This window comes from Oncorhynchus nerka, linkage group LG19 (genome assembly GCF_034236695.1).
Source record: "Oncorhynchus nerka isolate Pitt River linkage group LG19, Oner_Uvic_2.0, whole genome shotgun sequence".
Classification (NCBI taxonomy): Eukaryota; Metazoa; Chordata; class Actinopteri; order Salmoniformes; family Salmonidae; genus Oncorhynchus; species Oncorhynchus nerka.
The window spans coordinates 35,019,631-35,038,070 of NC_088414.1; the positions used below are offsets into that span (position 1 = coordinate 35,019,631).

General features: G+C 42.2%; 3 protein-coding genes across 3 annotated transcripts; all 3 read left to right on the forward strand.

Moving 5' to 3' along the window:
* The first annotated feature begins 340 nt into the window (after nt 1-340).
* Nucleotides 341-5,834, forward strand: LOC115101469 (transmembrane protein 185-like). Its single transcript, XM_029620977.2, has 7 exons — nt 341-717; nt 1,250-1,426; nt 1,582-1,789; nt 1,941-2,024; nt 2,156-2,332; nt 2,476-2,599; nt 2,753-5,834. The coding sequence occupies exons 1-7, from the start codon at nt 680-682 to the stop codon at nt 2,995-2,997; spliced, it is 1,053 nt and encodes a 350-aa protein (XP_029476837.1). The 5' UTR covers nt 341-679; the 3' UTR covers nt 2,998-5,834.
* A 406-nt stretch (nt 5,835-6,240) lies between these two features.
* Nucleotides 6,241-7,254, forward strand: LOC115101471 (protein EOLA1-like). Its single transcript, XM_029620979.2, has 2 exons — nt 6,241-6,827; nt 6,941-7,254. The coding sequence occupies exons 1-2, from the start codon at nt 6,569-6,571 to the stop codon at nt 7,153-7,155; spliced, it is 474 nt and encodes a 157-aa protein (XP_029476839.1). The 5' UTR covers nt 6,241-6,568; the 3' UTR covers nt 7,156-7,254.
* Nucleotides 7,255-9,086: 1,832 nt separating this feature from the next.
* Nucleotides 9,087-12,605, forward strand: LOC115101470 (high mobility group protein B3-like). Its single transcript, XM_029620978.2, has 5 exons — nt 9,087-9,190; nt 10,700-10,904; nt 11,056-11,201; nt 11,439-11,613; nt 11,762-12,605. The coding sequence occupies exons 2-5, from the start codon at nt 10,755-10,757 to the stop codon at nt 11,891-11,893; spliced, it is 603 nt and encodes a 200-aa protein (XP_029476838.1). The 5' UTR covers nt 9,087-9,190; nt 10,700-10,754; the 3' UTR covers nt 11,894-12,605.
* The last annotated feature ends 5,835 nt before the right edge of the window (nt 12,606-18,440 follow it).

The following is an 18,440-nucleotide window of genomic DNA, read 5'->3' on the forward strand; positions in this document are numbered from 1 at the left end:
GGGGTTACACTCTTGTGGCTACAATGTATTATTCAGCAAACTGTAACGTTTTTGTGTCAATCATAATCTCTCATCGACGGATTCTCATGGACATGAAACGGCGACATGACACACTTTCACGAAATAATTGTACTTCAGGGTAACCAAGATTATGTAAATCAGGAAAAACATTTTATTTTTTATTTGTTTATGTCAATCAGAATATACCATTGTGGGTTTGTTCGACATTGCAGGCGACTGCCGACTGGGTGACTGATCTACAAACCACCTTGCATCATAAATAACAAGTCATTATTATTTGTAGATCAGTCAGTCACAATTTACCCATGATACATCATGGTTTTTATGCGTTCGTTCTCATTCAACCTCAGTGTCTCGAACACGGCAACTAGCGGGCTGTATGGCTCATTGAGCTACATTTGTTGCCAGTGGCACAGACCGTTTCTAAACCTGTGCTGTCTTTGGCAGTTAGCCTACTACTTTTGTACACGATACTGACCCCCTAGTGCCAGGAACTTAACAACACTACCATGGACATCCCGTCTGCATCTACGTGAACCGCGATAGAGGGCTAGTAAGCAAGCAAGCTAACTTTTTGCCTGATTAAAAACAACATCCTCTTGATGCGTGATTGCATTATTAATACAAATAATGGTTTAGACGATTATAAGCTATAGTCATGAATCTTCGGGGATTCTTCCAAGATTTCAATCCCAGGTAACGTAAAGAGAAATATAACGTCTCTACGGCTATGCTAACTAACGACGTTAGAGCTAGCCAGCATATCTGTGTTGGAAAGCGCCTAGCCAGATAACGTTAGCTAGTTAGACTGCCTACTACTATTCAGTCATTGACTATCTGAACCGGTGAATCATGACAGAACGAACTATCTGAAGTTAACTAAACGTCGTTAGCTAGCAGCTTCGGTAACTGGTAAGGTCAGCTAGCTATTATATTGGGGAAGAACAGCATAAGCTAGCCAGTTAACGTTAGCAAGTTTAGCAAATGTTGTTGGCTTGCTATCCAGCCCTGTTGTGTGTTGCTGTCAGTCGTTTAGTATTAGTTAGTTCTTGCATGTTAGCGAGATAATTAACCAACTGAATGGCCTAAATGGCTAATTCCACATAGTTCAGGTTCCTTGATCTGGAATCGCATGGGGGGGCGCATTTGTGTACCAATGATGATGAGTAGCAAGCTAAATTGATTGCTGAATAGATTAATGGCGATAATTGTTTTTCTCCTCATTTAGTAAGTTCCTCATCTATGCCTGCCTGCTACTGTTTTCGGTTCTGCTGTCGCTGCGTCTGGATGGCATCATCCAATGGAGTTATTGGGCTGTCTTTGCCCCCATATGGCTATGGAAGCTCACGGTCATCATCGGTGCCTCAGTGGGCACAGGCGTCTGGGCCCACAACCCACAGTACAGGTGGGCTTTTTAAACAAAAATGCTTTACTCTTTTGTAGGTCTTTTTTTGTTGTCAATGTGGCTGTCTTATCAATATCAAATTGTCCTAATGAGAAAGCTGTCCGATTGCGATACTGCTTACTAGTATGTCTTAACTTACTGTGCCTGTTATGCAGGGCTGAGGGTGAAACCTGTGTGGAGTTCAAGGCCATGCTGATTGCTGTTGGGATCCACCTGCTCCTGCTCACCTTTGAGGTGCTGGTGTGTGACCGCGTGGAGAGGGGCACTCACTTCTGGCTGCTGGTCTTCATGCCCCTCTTCTTTGTCTCACCTGTCTCTGTTGCAGCCTGTGTGTGGGGCTTCCGGCATGATCGCTCTCTAGAGGTCAGTCTGGCATTATATCCGTCATAAGGATGTTATTTTTCTCAAATAGTCTATTTAGGCTAGATATCGGTGAATATAGTATACTTGTCTACATCCCTCGTTCTCCCTCTTCACCCATTTACTCTGTTTTTCCTATCTCTCTTTGTATCAGTTGGAGATCTTGTGCTCAGTCAATATTCTTCAGTTTATCTTCATTGCCCTGCGACTAGATAAAATCATCAGTTGGCCTTGGCTGGTAAGAGAACAACCTGCCTAATATCTATTTCTGGGGAAGAAAAATGAATGGGAATTTAGTACAACTTACAGCGAGTTGTAAAATATATGTTGATATTATTAGTGTTTTTTTTTTCATGTTATTTTGTTCAGGTTGTCTGTGTGCCACTGTGGATTGTCATGTCCTTCCTGTGCCTTGTGGTACTCTACTACATTGTGTGGTCAGTGCTCTTTCTGCGGTCTATGGACCTCATTGCAGAGCAACGGCGTACTCACATCACCATGGCGATCAGCTGGATGACAATCGTTGTACCCTTGCTAACCTTTGAGGTATGTGGTCATGTCATCCATCTTTCAGCTACTATTGTGGTCAGAGAGCTGAAGAAGGTCGGAAGTTGGGAAAGTAATACTTTAAAAAAAAATGTTTTACCCTGTTTGCCTTTTTATTCTTGTCTCCGTCATTGACTCTTCAGATCCTGTTGGTCCATAAATTGGATGGCCACTACGGCTCCAGCTATGTGTCAGTATTCGTGCCTCTCTGGCTATCCCTGGTGACTCTGATGGCCACGACCTTCGGCCAGAAAGGAGGCAACCACTGTGAGTTACTCCTCGACAGTGATAGCGGTGCAACAGAAATAATTGTCATATTGAGGCAGTGTTCTTTTTATTTTTCTGAGAATACAGTCAGTGTAATTCCTCAAATATTTCTCCAAACTATTTGTTTTAACTGGTATTTCTCTTTTCTAACAGGGTGGTTTGGCATCCGAAAAGACTTCTGCCAGTTTCTTCTTGAGCTCTTTCCCTTCCTGCGGGAGTATGGGAACGTTTCCTACGACCTGCACCACGAGGACGCTGAGGTGTCCGTGGAGATGCCTGCACACGACCAGCCAAAAATAGCTCCCATGTTCCGCAAAAAGACTGGTGTGGTGATCACACAGAGCCCAGGGAAGTACTTTGTGCCTCCTCCAAAACTGTGCATTGACATGCCTGACTAAATTAAAGCTTTGCAACAACTGCTCTAGAGTTTTGATGGACTTCACATGCACCAGACAGCTGTGGTGCATTGACCACCCATTTTAAGAAGAGGCAGGTGAGCATAGTTTCCATGTGGCTCACTCCTAGTGAGCAGTGGGACTGGAATTCGGACCTGACTTTTTAGCAAAAACGAAAAACCATGGCAGAGTTTGTGGAACAAAGAGTACGGTAACACTTGATTTGGATAGTCCATCTGTAGATGCTGTACACACTATCAGTAACATTTCAACTATGTACTAACCTTAACCCCAGCCCTTATTCTAACCTTAACCCCAGCCCTTATTCTAACCTTAACCCTAGCCCTTATTCTAACCTTAACCCTAGCCCTTATTCTAACCTTAACCCCAGCCCTTATTCTAACCTTAACCCTAGCCCGTATTCTAACCTTAACAAGCAGTTGCTTATCAACAGATAGTTTGTTAATAGTAGAGATGAACTGTCCTGGGAACATACATCACATTTCCTGAAAAGATTTAATGACAAGACTTGGGAAATAACACAAAATCCCCAATTTTGCACTAATGCAATTCCACAAAATACACGTGCAGCAGATGATTAGCAAAAAATGAAATAGCACATTATCCAACCAGGTTGTTGCATGGAAGCCTTTAGCCTAGCATATTTACTAAACTCAAAGAAGCCATAAATTCAAAGCACAAGGATAATTGACACTGCCAGACTGCACACTCCACCCGAATGCAGTTAAACCCCACAGTATAGCCTATAAAATAACGTGTGCCTCTTTGAGCTGTCATTGTGACTCTTAAGACAAATTTGATAGGCCCATGCACAATTCACTACATAGGCATACATCTCTGTCACCATTCAGAGGCACGAGTGAAAATTGTATCTTCTCCTGTCTTAGCCGGGGCAATTTTTCTATCCAGTCCCAATCCCACTGAAACTCAACATTCTGACTTTATTCTGTAATCTATAGGTTGCATTATCAAAGGATGTCTCTCACCTATGCATGTCAAAATAATGCAATAATATTTCCCCCACTTCTCTGCGGGGTCTCGTCCTTGCTGCCCATGTGAGAGTTTCGGTAGAGAATGTGTGGTCAATAAACGGCATGAGAGTAGATATGGATATTTTTTACACAGTTCGTCCCTGTTAAGATACTTTATGTAAATTACTTTCACTCTTCATCTCCCTGTTATTCATGAGCTTTTCTGCTATATAATCATCAACTCTGTTTTGCCAAACATAGGACATATTCTGTCATTCGTTGGGAGTTTATCAAGCAAGTTTAGCAACTTTGACTTTGGTTTGACTGACGTTACAAATGTTGCGTGATTCGACAATGCTGTACTCTCTGTGCGCCCTGAATGCACTCTGTCGAGACTAGCCTACTTCTGAAATGCGCTGAATGAATTGAGGAACATGACAACACTATGAATTTATGAATGGCCTGTTTCGCAGTTACATTATCATGACTAAATATCAGTTGAATTTGCTCTGAAATCTTTAAATAGTGACGCAGCCAAGCCGAGAAGGTGGCACAGTAACCATGCCTTGGTTTAAACCCCTTTAAATGGACACTTCTGATTGTTGCTGTATTCCACGGGACTCTAGGGATAAATATGAATTATTCTCGGTATTTAAACTTGGTAGATTTTCGGGAAAATATGAAGTTGGTAGTATGAACATCTTTAGAGCATCTACATATGGACTATCCAGATAAAGTGTGACCAAAGGCACTCTTATATCATTGTGAGTTTTTCTGTTGTTTTGGCATTAGAACAAGATGAAGATCCGTTTAATTTATGTGATATGATATACTGTACAGGACATTTTATTTCCCTTGTGATGTTTTGGCCAACAAAATCTCCAAAGAGATTTTAATATTCAGATGTCTTTCACATGATTCCAGTTGAAGGTGCATTATATGCGTGTCAGAAGTTGTGCTAGCAAATTTCCCAAACCCTGAATCTTTGCACCAAGGCTTGGATGATACTGAATGATTGATACTGTACCAAGATCATGCTTATTAGGCGAACTGTTTTAAATCTAAGATTAGCTTGCTACTTAGGGATATTTGATCTTGTTTTATTAAACAGTTTGAGGAGCATTTGTTGTAATATAGTAGTGTATGATATAGGATTATACCCTAATACCCATGTGTATTTGAATACTTTTGCGTTCTTGAGGTCTTGTCCTGTGTATTTAAGTTACTCAACAACCATGTCCCTCTAGCAATCCTTTTTACATGGCAGGATGATGTCATTGTTGCTCCTAGTAGTTGACCTTTGCTGTTACCATAATTAATCGGATTCTGGGTGCCCAACTTCTCCAAGTTCCTACTAGTGTGTGCTGTTTTTTTAGTTAAACCTGAGTATTCTGGGTAAATCACCAGCCTGCCTCTTGTACCTTGCCAGGTCTGCATTGGGTGATGAGTAAAGGAGAACCTGCAGTGCTGCTTCTATATCATTGTACCCGTGGAAAATGCTTTCTTGGTGAAATTCTCACCGTAACACAAAATGGTACCCCCCCCCCATTCCCCTTTGAACTTCTAACATATCCCATTGCTTGTTTTGTCTATGTTCTGTGACCACTCTCTCGGCTGGCCTGAGAGTTAAACATTACCTATTTGAAAACAGATTTTTGACTGGGGATGGACCAATGGTATACTTTCCCCTCTATTGTACCTTGTTTCTTACCCTCCACCATACACATTATGTTGCAATATAGCTATTTCTTTTCTTCTGGCAAGCACTTTAATACAAATGTTAAATATATACTTGCTCCAAGTGGCTGATAAAAAAACAATAACAAACAATAAAGTTATTTAAAATTGTATCTGGTCATTTCCTTGTCTTGTCAAATGCATGAACCTTTATTTCAAATTGAAAGAATACTTTTTGGAAATAATTTTCTGTTTTAGCATTGTATACTTTATTGCTGATCGGTTGCAATTTACAGCGAAAGGGATACTTCTGGATTTTGGCAATGAGGCTCTTTATCTACTTCCCCAGAGTCCGATGAACTCGTGGATACCATTTTTAAGAATGTGTCCAGTATGAATGAAGTTATTTTCGCGAGCCAATGCTAACTAGCGTTAGCGCAATGACTGGACGTCTACGGACGTAGAACGCTAACTATTGTGGAATGAATGGATTCCTTGGACTTGTCAGTCACTAGATGGCACTATGCTCCCATTCTAAACATTTTGGAACTCTCATTACCTTCCTGAGACGTTTTTGTTGGATTTAAACAGGAAGTGTCTATGGTTAGTCTTGTAGCTCAAAATTACGTTTACGGTTCCGTCGAGGATTTGCAGAGTTAATTGCATTTGTTATACCAAGGTCTCTAGACAATAGTCAACCATTGTTACTTACAATTACAATCGGATACATGTAGTCAGCCAGAGATTAGTGCGACACAAGCGCAGAACCTACTAAAGGGGTCGATTGACTGCGTGATTATGATGAGTGCAACAGCCATTTGTTCTTACTAGCGCAGTATCTTACGAGTGGTTTAGAGTGATAAAATACCTAGCATCTGGTTGTAACATATTCACGTTGAGTGAAAATGACATTACAAGTGGGTTGCCTATCATTCAGGCAGCCGTACGCGGGGTTAGTACTTAATGGTGTAAAAAGTATTGAGACACGTTGGCGCCCCTTGTTGTCCGCAATGGAAAACTGCACTCTAGCTATTCATATTGCGCAGAAGGACTGGGAGGGCGACCAGTGGAGAGACATGCTCACCAATACATTTGGAATGAGCCATATGCAAATAGAGGAGCTTCTGGCGTCAGGTGACAGATTCGGCCGTGGAGTCGTGGCAGGTAAAACAGTACTTTTGAATGAGTGGGGAAGGAGGACATACACAGCACATCTCATGCTTGATTTTAAACTAGAGTTGATGAATATCCAACCCCCTGTCATTTCCTTGTTTCAGGCTTGGTGGAGGTGGGGGAGACTTGGTGCTGCTCTGACAATGTGCCAGAGGAGGATCTGAGGGAGATGGAGAAGGCAGCAGTGCTCACTGGGCTCACAGAGAAACACCTCACACAGCTGTCAAACCCACGCTGGCTCAAGGAACCACTTTATGCCAGAGGTCACAAAGACATTTGGACAGTGGACATCCCAGTACAATTACTGCCATCTGCGTAGAGTAGTTGTAAAATAATGTATACTAACACGTTTCTAGAGATGACACACAAGCTTTAAGGTGGAATAAATGACCAATGGACTGCATTGTGAATGATTGTATATCCTGCATGTCTAAAACCCTTATTGACACTATAACTTTGTTGCAATAGGCATTTATTATTCATTTAAATCTGTCTGCAGGGAGAATGGGAGGTAGGGCAAACATTAGAGCTCTGCGAGGTGAAGCCCTGGGGGTTAAAGAGGGTGGTGGTGCAATTCCTGCATTCACTAGTTGTACACCAAAGGTGGTCATGTGTCTGGTGCTGTGCTTGACAAGATGCTTGGGAATTCCTCTGAATCTGCAACTCCCCAGAAATCTCTTTGAGGAAGGAGATCAGCTTGGGTAGTAAAGCCAGTGCTGCGGCTGCTAGAGCTGCTGCTGTCATCACTCCTCTCAGCCTGGGCTGGAGTGCAGATGTCTGGGGCCAACTACATGGCTGAAGTGCTTAGGAGTAGAGCTCTGCAGTTCAGCCTAGTCAGAGTTGCGTTGCCTGTGTCTGCCAAGCTTGGGCTATGCTGGTGGCCAGCGCTGTTCTTGTTGCTGTTACTCAACTTCTCCCTCCTGTGCCAAGTCTCTTGCATTTGAGCAGCACACATCTCTTCATTTGGGGTAGTAGATGTTTGAGTCCTCGGCAGAAATTGGGATTGGAATAGTATTACAACGGCAAGGTAAAAAAAAATCAGTGTCATTCAATTAGGTCACATGTCAAAATGTAGGCCTCGGAAACCACAACATTTGATATTCATACCAAAGGTGCCTTTGACGTGCATGCTTTCTATTCCTCAGCAATAAAGGTGCTAAGTGAAGTCGATCTCGATACCAGGGAAAGTTATTTTGAAGCCATAGATGTTGAGTTGGTGCACAAAACTCTTCAAGACAGTAGTTTGAAAGATTTTGGGTGGTTCAGTGCGTTTCAGCACCTCCGACGTGAACAGCTACTCGTCTATCATGTACATTCCGGTCTGGTCCCATTTGATAAGATTCTATAATATCGCTCTCTACGATGGTCCACATTCTTTTGGGTAATGAAATGTTGTACAAGTTGGCATCCACCGGTGCATTTTGAGTCTGAGCAGTGTCTTTCCGTGGTTTCTTGGAAATGGTTTTCTGAGCAAGAATCTGGAATGCGACTTTTTGTTCTCGACTCCAGAGCGCATACCAATACAGACTGAGTCGAGGACGCGGTCTTTGGTAACTGAAATGTCACACATACTTTTATTGTATTTTTTATATGCAACGTAGACATCTAATGATAAGATGCTAATTATACTCCGATTTCAGAGCACTCTCGTCTGATTGTGCCAGAGCGCAGAATAACAGATGCATTCAACACCAATTGAATATGGCCGGTGTCAGTAAACGTCAGCAAAAAAAACTAATTAAATTGTTGCCAGCAGCACAGTTAGTCACCAACGCTCTGGATAACATGAACACAGCTTAACCTGCTCTGCTAGGGTAAGAAACATGGTCAGTGAGGAATTCTCTCATTTCTGCCTGGAAGTAGCTAGCAAGCAACAGCTAGCAAGCTATTTTGCGTGCTTGACTGCCGTTGTGAGTTCAGAACGCTCGGATTAACCCTACTCAACCAGAGCGAACCACTGAGTTTACGAACGCCCCCTGGCACTCCAGAGTGAATTTACGAACGCACCCAGTGTCACAGTTCAGATTGTTACATTCCAAATAAAATGGATCAAACATTCTAGGTCTGTATATTTGGGGGAACGAGGATGATTAATTTATTTCACTATATTGTAAGAAACGAAATGTCAAAAGCTTTGCGTGTTGGTCCAATTGAAGTCGGGATGTCATGAATATATATTATGTGCTCTCCAAGGTGCTAACCAATACATACCAGTGGAGGTTCTTTCAAATATGTGAAACGACTATCCAATCAGACCGGTCTCGTAGTCAGCTAGCGCGAGGCTGTGTATGCTACTCAGCTGTTAAAGGGAAGGACGTCGGATCGTGTGACTGACTGCGCTCAAACAAACACAGGTAGGCAGACGACAGGGCCTATTGAAAACAATTGTTTGGAATATATTGGCATCCTATAAGAAATGTATATTTTGGTAGACTTTTTCCTCATTCTTAACAATGTGTTCATATTTCTATTCATAAAGTTTAATTCATTAGTGGCCTTTTTATATTAAAAAAGGGATTATCTGGTTCTTTGGGTAGATTATCGAAACGTAACATTTGTGCATTGAAAAGCACTGGAATTTGTTCGATTCAAAGTTGATTTTAAAAATATATTTTTATATAAAAATAAATAAATTAGACTGTTCATTGTCGAGCATATAAGTGCATTAAAATGGCTGGCCATTGAACGACTACAATCAGCCATCAAATGTTATTTCAAGACTGGAAATCTAATGAAACGACAATTTGTTTGTTCTCCGATCTACAATCCCTCAATGTCGAACATTTTATTTAGTTTCTTTTGCGTCTCCTTCTGGTTTGAGTTTTCTGTGTTTGACTCTGTGCTGCCATCGCTATACCAGTCATGGCTGGCTTGTACAGCCTTTGTTAATGACAGCTCAGCTGTGCGCCGGGCGGTGCTTGGAGAACTTTGACAAGCTGATGTAATGTCCGCGTTTGGCATTGAAATGTATAAGTCTATAGAACTCGAAAGAAGCCTTTTCAGTTGATCAAACGATTGAGATCAGAACGCATGTAATGCGTTGACGTTGTTCCCGTGCCATTTGTAATCCGTGGCTGTGTCTGAGTGGCTTTGTTGTTAAGCCCTCCCCTAGCAGGGAAGCCGAAGCCATTTTAATCAATGCACTCCTATAGGAGATCTACCCTTCATTGGAACCAAATACAGTCCCCATACAAGCGCCTTTAGAATTGTGTTCAAATGTGGTTAATGGGTCTATTTGTGAAGGAGAGAAATACAAAACACGAAATGTTGATCAAATTAAATGACAGTTTCTGTCATGAGAATTTATTGCACAAAATGGAAGATGAGGAATTCCTGGTGAGGAATTCGCTTCTAACCGCACGTTGGCCTATACTGAGTTGCATCACCAACGCATGCACTAAAATGTATTTAAATTAGCCTAATCTTGGATGTGCGGTTTGACGGTGGATGACATGAGTAGCCTAACTATCTCTTCAATCAACTAGCACATTTTCTACTTTGAATTTAAAGTATAATTATTATTTTTTAACAACCCAGGCAGCATTGCTATCTAAAAATCTGTTATAACAGGCCTACTTTTTTAGCCTACTTTTTAAGGCACTGTGTGGGTCGGCGTGGGCTAACCAACAAAATACGATTCAATAAATGAACTGTACAATAGCTTTATGAAAAATATACATAACTTCATCTTCATACGTAACACTAAACTTGTATTATGGGAATAGCTGGGCATCTTGTCTTGAAATACTTAAGTATAAACTGTCAAATTTGCCCGCCATGGAAGGATCATTGTGATGTGCTTTTGGGTTCCAGACTCCGGAGAGAGAGTGTTTTAATTTAGCTTTAATATCTTTGTCTTGTAGGAGCTGGTGGAAGAGATATTCTGGTGGTGCAAGAGAACATCCACCATTTTTCAGAATGGCCAAAGGTGACGCTCGTAAGCCGAAGGGCAAAATGTCTGCCTATGCCTACTTTGTTCAAACCTGCCGAGAAGAACACAAAAATAAGAATCCAGAGATCCCAGTCAACTTTTCAGAGTTTTCTAAGAAGTGCTCTGGAAGATGGAAGGTAGAGGAGCAACATGAAACGTTTAAGTATTTCAGTGTGAAACAATTTTGTCATGATCATTATTTTCCAACCTAATGGTACTAGGCAAGCATAGTCCAGTCATATCCATCGCTATGCCATCTTAACATTTTACTTGCCACTTGTTTTTCAGACAATGTCTCCAAAGGAGAAGTCAAAGTTTGAGGACCAGGCCAAGCAGGACAAAGCTCGCTATGATTCGGAAATGACGAGCTATGGTCCTCCTGGGAAAAGGGGCAAGAAGGCACTGAAGGATCCTAACGCGCCAAAGAGACCTCAGTATGTCTATTCCTAAAACTCTGTAATCATCTATAGAATTGTTCATTCATTTAACTACCATCTTGCGCTATTTCACATAGGTGTCTTCAGATTCATTTGAATTAGTTGTGCTTTTGAAGCAATTTGTATTTGAAGTGATATTATTGTATGCTGCTTATTGTAGACAATTCAAAACAATATGATTCCTTTTTGAAGGCCTGCAACAATCTGTAAAGACTACATTTCCTTCTCTTACAGATCTGGATTCTTTGTTTTCTGTGCTGAGCAGCGCCCCAAGATCAAAGCCCAACACCCAAGCTTTGGCATTGGGGATGTGGCCAAGAAGCTTGGTGAGATGTGGAACAACTTGACAGACTCCAATAAGCAGCCGTATCTTGCCAAAGCCAACAAACTCAAGGAAAAATACCAAAAGGTAACGCTGTTGAGAACTCTGTATTTGTCTCAAATGTGCAATTGTAATGGTATTTTACCAGTGTGCTCTGACTGGTGTCACATAGCAGGGAATCACTAGCTAAATATTGCAAAACCTGTGGATTAAGACTCTTGTTTATGGTTTCTAGGATGTGGCAGATTACAAAGGAGGAAAAGTGGGTGGGGCAGGAGCCTCTAAATCAAAGAAGGCTGAAGATGATGATGAGGACGATGATGATGAGGACGACGATGACGAGGATGAGGATGAGGAGGATGATTAATCATCTTTGACAAATTAGAAAATGCTATTGTGTTTGGATAAGACACTGGCTGGTGAGCAGACTCATCTGTAGGGTTCAATTGTCCTAGACCAAAACATCAAATTGGTTTGAAACTATTTTCTCCCTGTAGTTACTTTGTTTGTCCTTTGGGTCTTTAACACTGTGCTCTATCAGTGTTCTCCTTATCCCATCTGTTTTTCTCAGTTGAACAAGCCTATTTAAAGCAATAGCATAAGAGTTCATACCCTTTAACTCCTAAAAGATGTGTAAGGTGGCGTGTGTGCTACCATATGGCTATTGAAATAGATTTTATTTAATTGTTCTATTTTATTGGGATGTTCATTTCAAGGAATTGTAAGTTTGTTTAAGGGACTTAAACCAGTGTTTTATCTGTATCTAGACACACAATCCATAGACTTCAGGCAGATGTCCAGTCTGACAACCAGGTATTTAACATTGCCCTGACCTATTATAACAAACACCTGTGCTTGAAGCAGGGCTGATCCATTTCACTTTGTCATGGCTGAAAGGAATGACTTAGTTTTTTTTTCTTTTCATTTGGTTAAGTGGAATAACCTTTTAGATGTGAGGATGTCTCCCTCTTGACTGACATTGACACAACATCTGGATGAGTTTGGAGTTTCTTTGCACCTGCAATTTTGTTTTGTATGTTTAGGATACCTCTGGTTTAAAATAAATAACTAAATTTTTACGTTCTGTGTGGCTCCAAATTGATTTCTTCCCTGCATTGAAAGGACTGCATTTTGTTTTATTTTTAAGTTGTTTCTTTAGCTGTAAATGTATTACACTTTATGCAACATACTATTTTGATATTACACTGTTGTTCAGTAGTGACTTTGACCGTCATTTGCCTCTTAAGTGGAAGAATATGTGAACTAGAGCCCATCTCTCCCCACATGCAACGGACAAAACACTCATCTGAGTGGAGTGGTTCACATGTTGGATAAATAACCTGCAAAAGGGCAACAAGTTTGCATGGAAAGTCAATGACAAATGTATGTTTTTAACTTATCAATAGATTTAACCCTTGACAAGTCTCCTGACTTACGACAAGGTTGTTAAATGGAAACCTCTAGTGAATGATGCTGCTTGACAGGATGACTATCAAAATGTCACCTTTTTAACCATGACCATGGAAAAGGTTGAGGTTGCTGTGTGGTCCTTCAAGGTGACCCTGGAAATATCTTACAACCAAGATCCTTTTGGATTGCTACCAGGGTTGCCCGGTCTAACATTTTAGCCCAATGACATCTTAACATGAAATTAAGAATCTTACTAGAGAATTCGCCCTTATTAAACTCAGACCCCTGGCGTACGCTTTACAGGTCTCTTAGTAGCTGTGTATGACATCAGACCCCTGGCATATGCTTTACAGGTCTCTTAGTGGCTGTGTATGACATCAGACCCCTGGCGTACGCTTTAAAGGTCTCTTAGTAGCTGTGTATGACATCAGACCCCTGGCGTACGCTTTACAGGTCTCTTAGTAGCTGTGTATGACATCAGACCCCTGGCGTACGCTTTACAGGTCTCTTAGTAGCTGTGTATGACATCAGACCCCTGGCGTACGCTTTACAGGTCTCTTAGTGGCTGTGTATGACATCAGACCCCTGGCGTACGCTTTACAGGTCTCTTAGTAGCTGTGTATGACATCAGACCCCTGGCGTACGCTTTACAGGTCTCTTAGTGGCTGTGTATGACATAATCAGACCCCTGGCGTACGCTTTACAGGTCTCTTAGTAGCTGTGTATGACATAATCAGACCCCTGGTGTACGCTTTACAGGTCTCTTACTGGCTGTGTATGACATCAGACCCCTGGCGTACGCTTTACAGGTCTCTTAGTGGCTGTGTATGACATAATCAGACCCAAGGCGTACGCTTTACAGGTCTCTTAGTGGCTGTGTATGACATAATCAGACCCCTGGCGTACTCTTTACAGGTCTCTTAGTGGCTGTGTATGACATAATCAGACCCCTGGCATACTCTTTACAGGTCTCTTAGTGGTTGTGTATGACATCAGACCCCTGGCGCACGCTTTACAGGTCTCTTAGTGGCTGTGTATGACATAATCAGACCCCTGGTGTACGCTTTACAGGTCTCTTAGTGGCTGTGTATGACATAATCAGACCCCTGGCGTACGCTTTACAGGTCTCTTAGTAGCTGTGTATGACATAATCAGACCCCTGGCGTACGCTTTACAGGTTTCCCAAAAGAGCAAGGGGTTATCTGTTGATTGAGTTAATAGAGAAAATACGACTATGCTTCCTATCCTAGCGGATAAAACAGACTGCAAAGACGTCCTGGGCATAAAAAAGTAATCTATTCTAGTCTGACATCCATGAGGTGCAGAGAAAAAAGTGAACTCTCTGTTGGAGGGATGACATCCGCATAGCTTTAAGTGACTTAGCTTGAGGAGAGAGTGACGCTATACCGCTGGGAAACTTATCAATAAGGGGGTTCAACAAGCAATTAAAATCTCTTCAAACCACTGCAGTGTCCGAGTTTAATTCTGAAAAGTCTAGAAATACCATTGCGCCTTGAACATTCAATATCCAGACTGAATCCTACTGTAAAAGTGGGGTGGTATCTTTTTCCATGTGTTGAACTCTCCTCCATCTCACCGAGCATAAACAAACGATATGAACCCTGAACTCGAACTATACTATACCCAAAAATGAAACATGTAAAGATCCAAAAGGGGGTTTCCCCACTAGCTAACATGCAGGGGATTTCAACTTTCCAATGTAGACTCTTAAGTCCGCATTGCCACGCAATAGCCTCATCCTTCTTCGCTTCTTTCATTGAAAATGAACGGGCTTCCATTGTTTCATCACTCCCAACATGCAATGTGGATCTCTTGTGTTACACACAGGAGGTGTTGCATGTGTGATGAGCATTCAGCCCTTCGACATGGTCATAGTGAAGCTGCAGACAATCCCCAGCCTATGGGGGGTGATAAGTGGCAGAATTAAGCCTTGTGAAGCTACTGATATGTTTCATCAAATCACCTAACGTCTTCCTAGCACCATAAAATACCGCCATGAATTAACATGGACTGGTAATGGAGACAATTTTTTTCCCAAGGCGTCAAACTGCCAACGCGCTCACGCCACGTTCATGTCAGGACACATCATGTAGACGTAGTGTTCACGTCATGTAACGTGGCACTGACACGTCACGTGTAAGTTTATTATGAAAGATCTTACCATGAACGCCTTAAGGTCTATGTGTTACGCGTCACGTGTTAGTTTAAGTGTCTGTTTAGTTTATTATGAAAGATCTCACCATGAACGCCTTAAGGTCTATGTGTTACGCGTCACGTGTTAGTTTAAGTGTCTGTTTAGTTTATTATGAAAGATCTCACCATGAACGCCTTAAGGTCTATGTGTTACGCGTCACGTGTTAGTTTAAGTGTCTGTTTAGTTTATTATGAAAGATCTCACCATGAACGCCTTAAGGTCTATGTGTTACGCGTCACGTGTTAGTTTAAGTGTCTGTTTAGTTTATTATGAAAGATCTCACCATGAACGCCTTAAGGTCTATGTGTTACGCGTCACGTGTTAGTTTAGTTTATTATTAAAGATCTCACCATGAACGCCGTACCAACATCTACATGATTTTGTAAAAGTTATTTTTAATTGCCAGAGTAATCTAACTAATTTCATTTGTCGATTTAGCTAAAATATGCATATCACCTCAATACAAAAATTATTAGGGTAGTTAATATCGCAGCCAGTTAATATCGCAGCCAGCAACCATTACTGTGTAGATGCGCCTATTTCTCACATCAATACACATCAATACAGACACAAGGGCTTCTTTGTTGGAGGTAGTCCTATTCAGATGTAAGAGGTAGCCTAGGCCTCTAGTGGCGCATTCAAAACAACTTGGAACTCTGCACTCTCTGACTTCCGACTTCAGTGTGTTCTAGATAACTGGGAACTTGGAAAAAAAACAAGCTCAGAATGCCTAGTTTACTAGCCTATCGAATGTCTTGCTCAGCCTCAACATCACAGGAAAATGTGGTTGGTTTGTTAAATGCTGCGCAATTTAGAATATTAGTAGTAGACTATTCCTACCGCAAAATACCAAAAAGATGTATGCATATGCATGTCTATGCATAGACCAAACAGATTAACAGAAACAATTCTTTATTCAGGAGAATCGCATTGAATTAGCCTACTAATTTCAGTGCAGTTATGTTCTTACATATAACCTTAGCCTAAAGCTAAGGTAACTGAGCTAAACGACTACCGCCCCGTAGCACTCACTTCCGTCATCATGAAGTGCTTTGAGAGACTAGTCAAGGACCATATCACCTCCACCCTACCTGACACCCTAGACCCACTCCAATTTGCTTACCGCCCAAATAGGTCCACAGACGATGCAATCTCAACCACACTGCACACTGCCCTAACCCATCTGGACAAGAGGAATACCTATGTGAGAATGCTGTTCATCGACTACAGCTCGGCATTCAACACCATAGTACCCTCCAAGCTCGTCATCAAGCTCGAGACCCTGGGTCTCGACCCCGCCCTGTGCAACTGGGTACTGGACTTCCTGACGGGCCGCCCCTAGGTGGTGAGGGTAGGCAACAACATCTCCACCCTGCTGATCCTCAACACTGGGGCCCCACAAGGGTGCGTTCTGAGCCCTCTCCTGTATTCCCTGTTCACCCACGACTGCGTGGCCACGCACGCCTCCAACTCAATCATCAAGTTTGCGGACGACACAACAGTGGTAGGCTTGATTACCGACAACGACGAGACGGCCTACAGGGAGGAGGTGAGGACCCTCGGAGTGTGGTGTCAGGAAAATAACCTCACACTCAACGTCAACAAAACTAAGGAGATGATTGTGGACTTCAGGAAACAGCAGAGGGAACACCCCCCTATCCACATCGATGGAACAGTAGTGGAGAGGGTAGCAAGTTTTAAGTTCCTCGGCATACACATCACAGACAAACTGAATTGGTCCACTCACACAGACAGCATCGTGAAGAAGGCGCAGCAGCGCATCTTCAACCTCAGGAGGCTGAAGAAATTCGGCTTGTCACCAAAAGCACTCACAAACTTCTACAGATGCACAATCGAGAGCATCCTGGCGGGCTGTATCACCGCCTGGTACGGCAACTGCTCCGCCCACAACCGTAAGGCTCTCCAGAGGGTAGTGAGGTCTGCACAACGCATCACCGGGGGCAAACTACCTGCCCTCCAGGACACCTACACCACCCGATGTTACAGGAAGGCCATAAAGATCATCAAGGACAACAGCCACCCGAGCCACTGCCTGTTCACCCCGCTATCATCCAGAAGGCGAGGTCAGTACAGGTGCATCAAAGCTGGGACCGAGAGACTGAAAAACAGCTTCTATCTCAAGGCCATCAGACTGTTAAACAGCCACCACTAACATTGAGTGGCTGCTGCCAACACACTGACACTGACACTGACTCAACTCCAGCCACTTTAATAATGGGAATTGATGGGAAATGATGTAAAATATATCACTAGCCACTTTAAACAATGCTACCTTATATAATGTTACATACCCTACATTATTCATCTCATATGCATACGTATATACTGTACTCTATATCATCTACTGCATCCTTATGTAATACATGTATCACTAGCCACTTTAACTATGCCACTTTGTTTACATACTCATCTCATATGTATATACTGCACTCGATACCATCTACTGTATCTTGCCTATGCTGCTCCGTACCATCACTCATTCATATATCTTTATGTACATATTCTTTATCCCCTTACACTGTGTATAAGACAGTAGTTTTGGAATTGTTAGTTAGATTACTTGTTGGTTATTACTGCATTGTCGGAACTAGAAGCACAAGCATTTCGCTACACTCGCATTAACATCTGCTAACCATGTGTATGTGACAAATAACATTTGATTTGATTTGATTTTTACATACCTGATCAACCTGTAACCTGTGTGATGGCTTGTTTACATCTGTCTCCTACCCTGTTCCCTTTACTCAGCTCCTGTTCCCCAGGACCTAGGGGTTCTGCCTAACACCCAGGCATGGATCCCCCTGATGTCCTCCATTATCAGTAACAGTAGCTGTCGATGATGTAATGTCATTCTCTGCTAAGAAAGAGCGAGAAAACTACCCTCTGGAGAGACTTACGGTTGTGGGCGGAGCAGTTGCCGTACCAGGCGGTGATACAGCCCGCCAGGATGCTCTCGATTGTGCATCTGTAGAAGTTTGTGAGTGCTTTTGGTGACAAGCCGAATTTCCAAAAATGGTTATTGAATGATTTAATTCAAATGTTTGCTTTGACATGCAATAATGTTAATACAAATGTATTATTTCTTACGTTATTAGGCCAGAAATGTGTTATACATTTTGTGTTATTACATACATACAGCCGAGAATAACTATTAGATATCAGAGCGGCGGTAACTCACCAGCATTACGACCAGGAATACGACTTTCCCGAAGCGGATCCTTTGTTCGCACCCTCCAGGGCAATTAAAGTGATTCCAGAGGCCGACCCA

Coding starts and splice junctions, on each gene's coding strand:
- LOC115101469 (XM_029620977.2), top strand. CDS start 680: ATGAATCTTCGGGGATTCTTCCAAGATTTCAATCCCAG. Junction 2,025..2,155: donor TCATCAGTTGGCCTTGGCTG/GTAAGAGAACAA, acceptor TATTTTGTTCAG/GTTGTCTGTGTGCCACTGTG. Junction 2,333..2,475: donor TACCCTTGCTAACCTTTGAG/GTATGTGGTCAT, acceptor TTGACTCTTCAG/ATCCTGTTGGTCCATAAATT.
- LOC115101471 (XM_029620979.2), top strand. CDS start 6,569: ATGACATTACAAGTGGGTTGCCTATCATTCAGGCAGCCGTACGCGGGG. Junction 6,828..6,940: donor CGGCCGTGGAGTCGTGGCAG/GTAAAACAGTAC, acceptor TCCTTGTTTCAG/GCTTGGTGGAGGTGGGGGAG.
- LOC115101470 (XM_029620978.2), top strand. CDS start 10,755: ATGGCCAAAGGTGACGCTCGTAAGCCGAAGGGCAAAATGTCTGCCTAT. Junction 11,202..11,438: donor AACGCGCCAAAGAGACCTCA/GTATGTCTATTC, acceptor CTTCTCTTACAG/ATCTGGATTCTTTGTTTTCT. Junction 11,614..11,761: donor TCAAGGAAAAATACCAAAAG/GTAACGCTGTTG, acceptor TATGGTTTCTAG/GATGTGGCAGATTACAAAGG.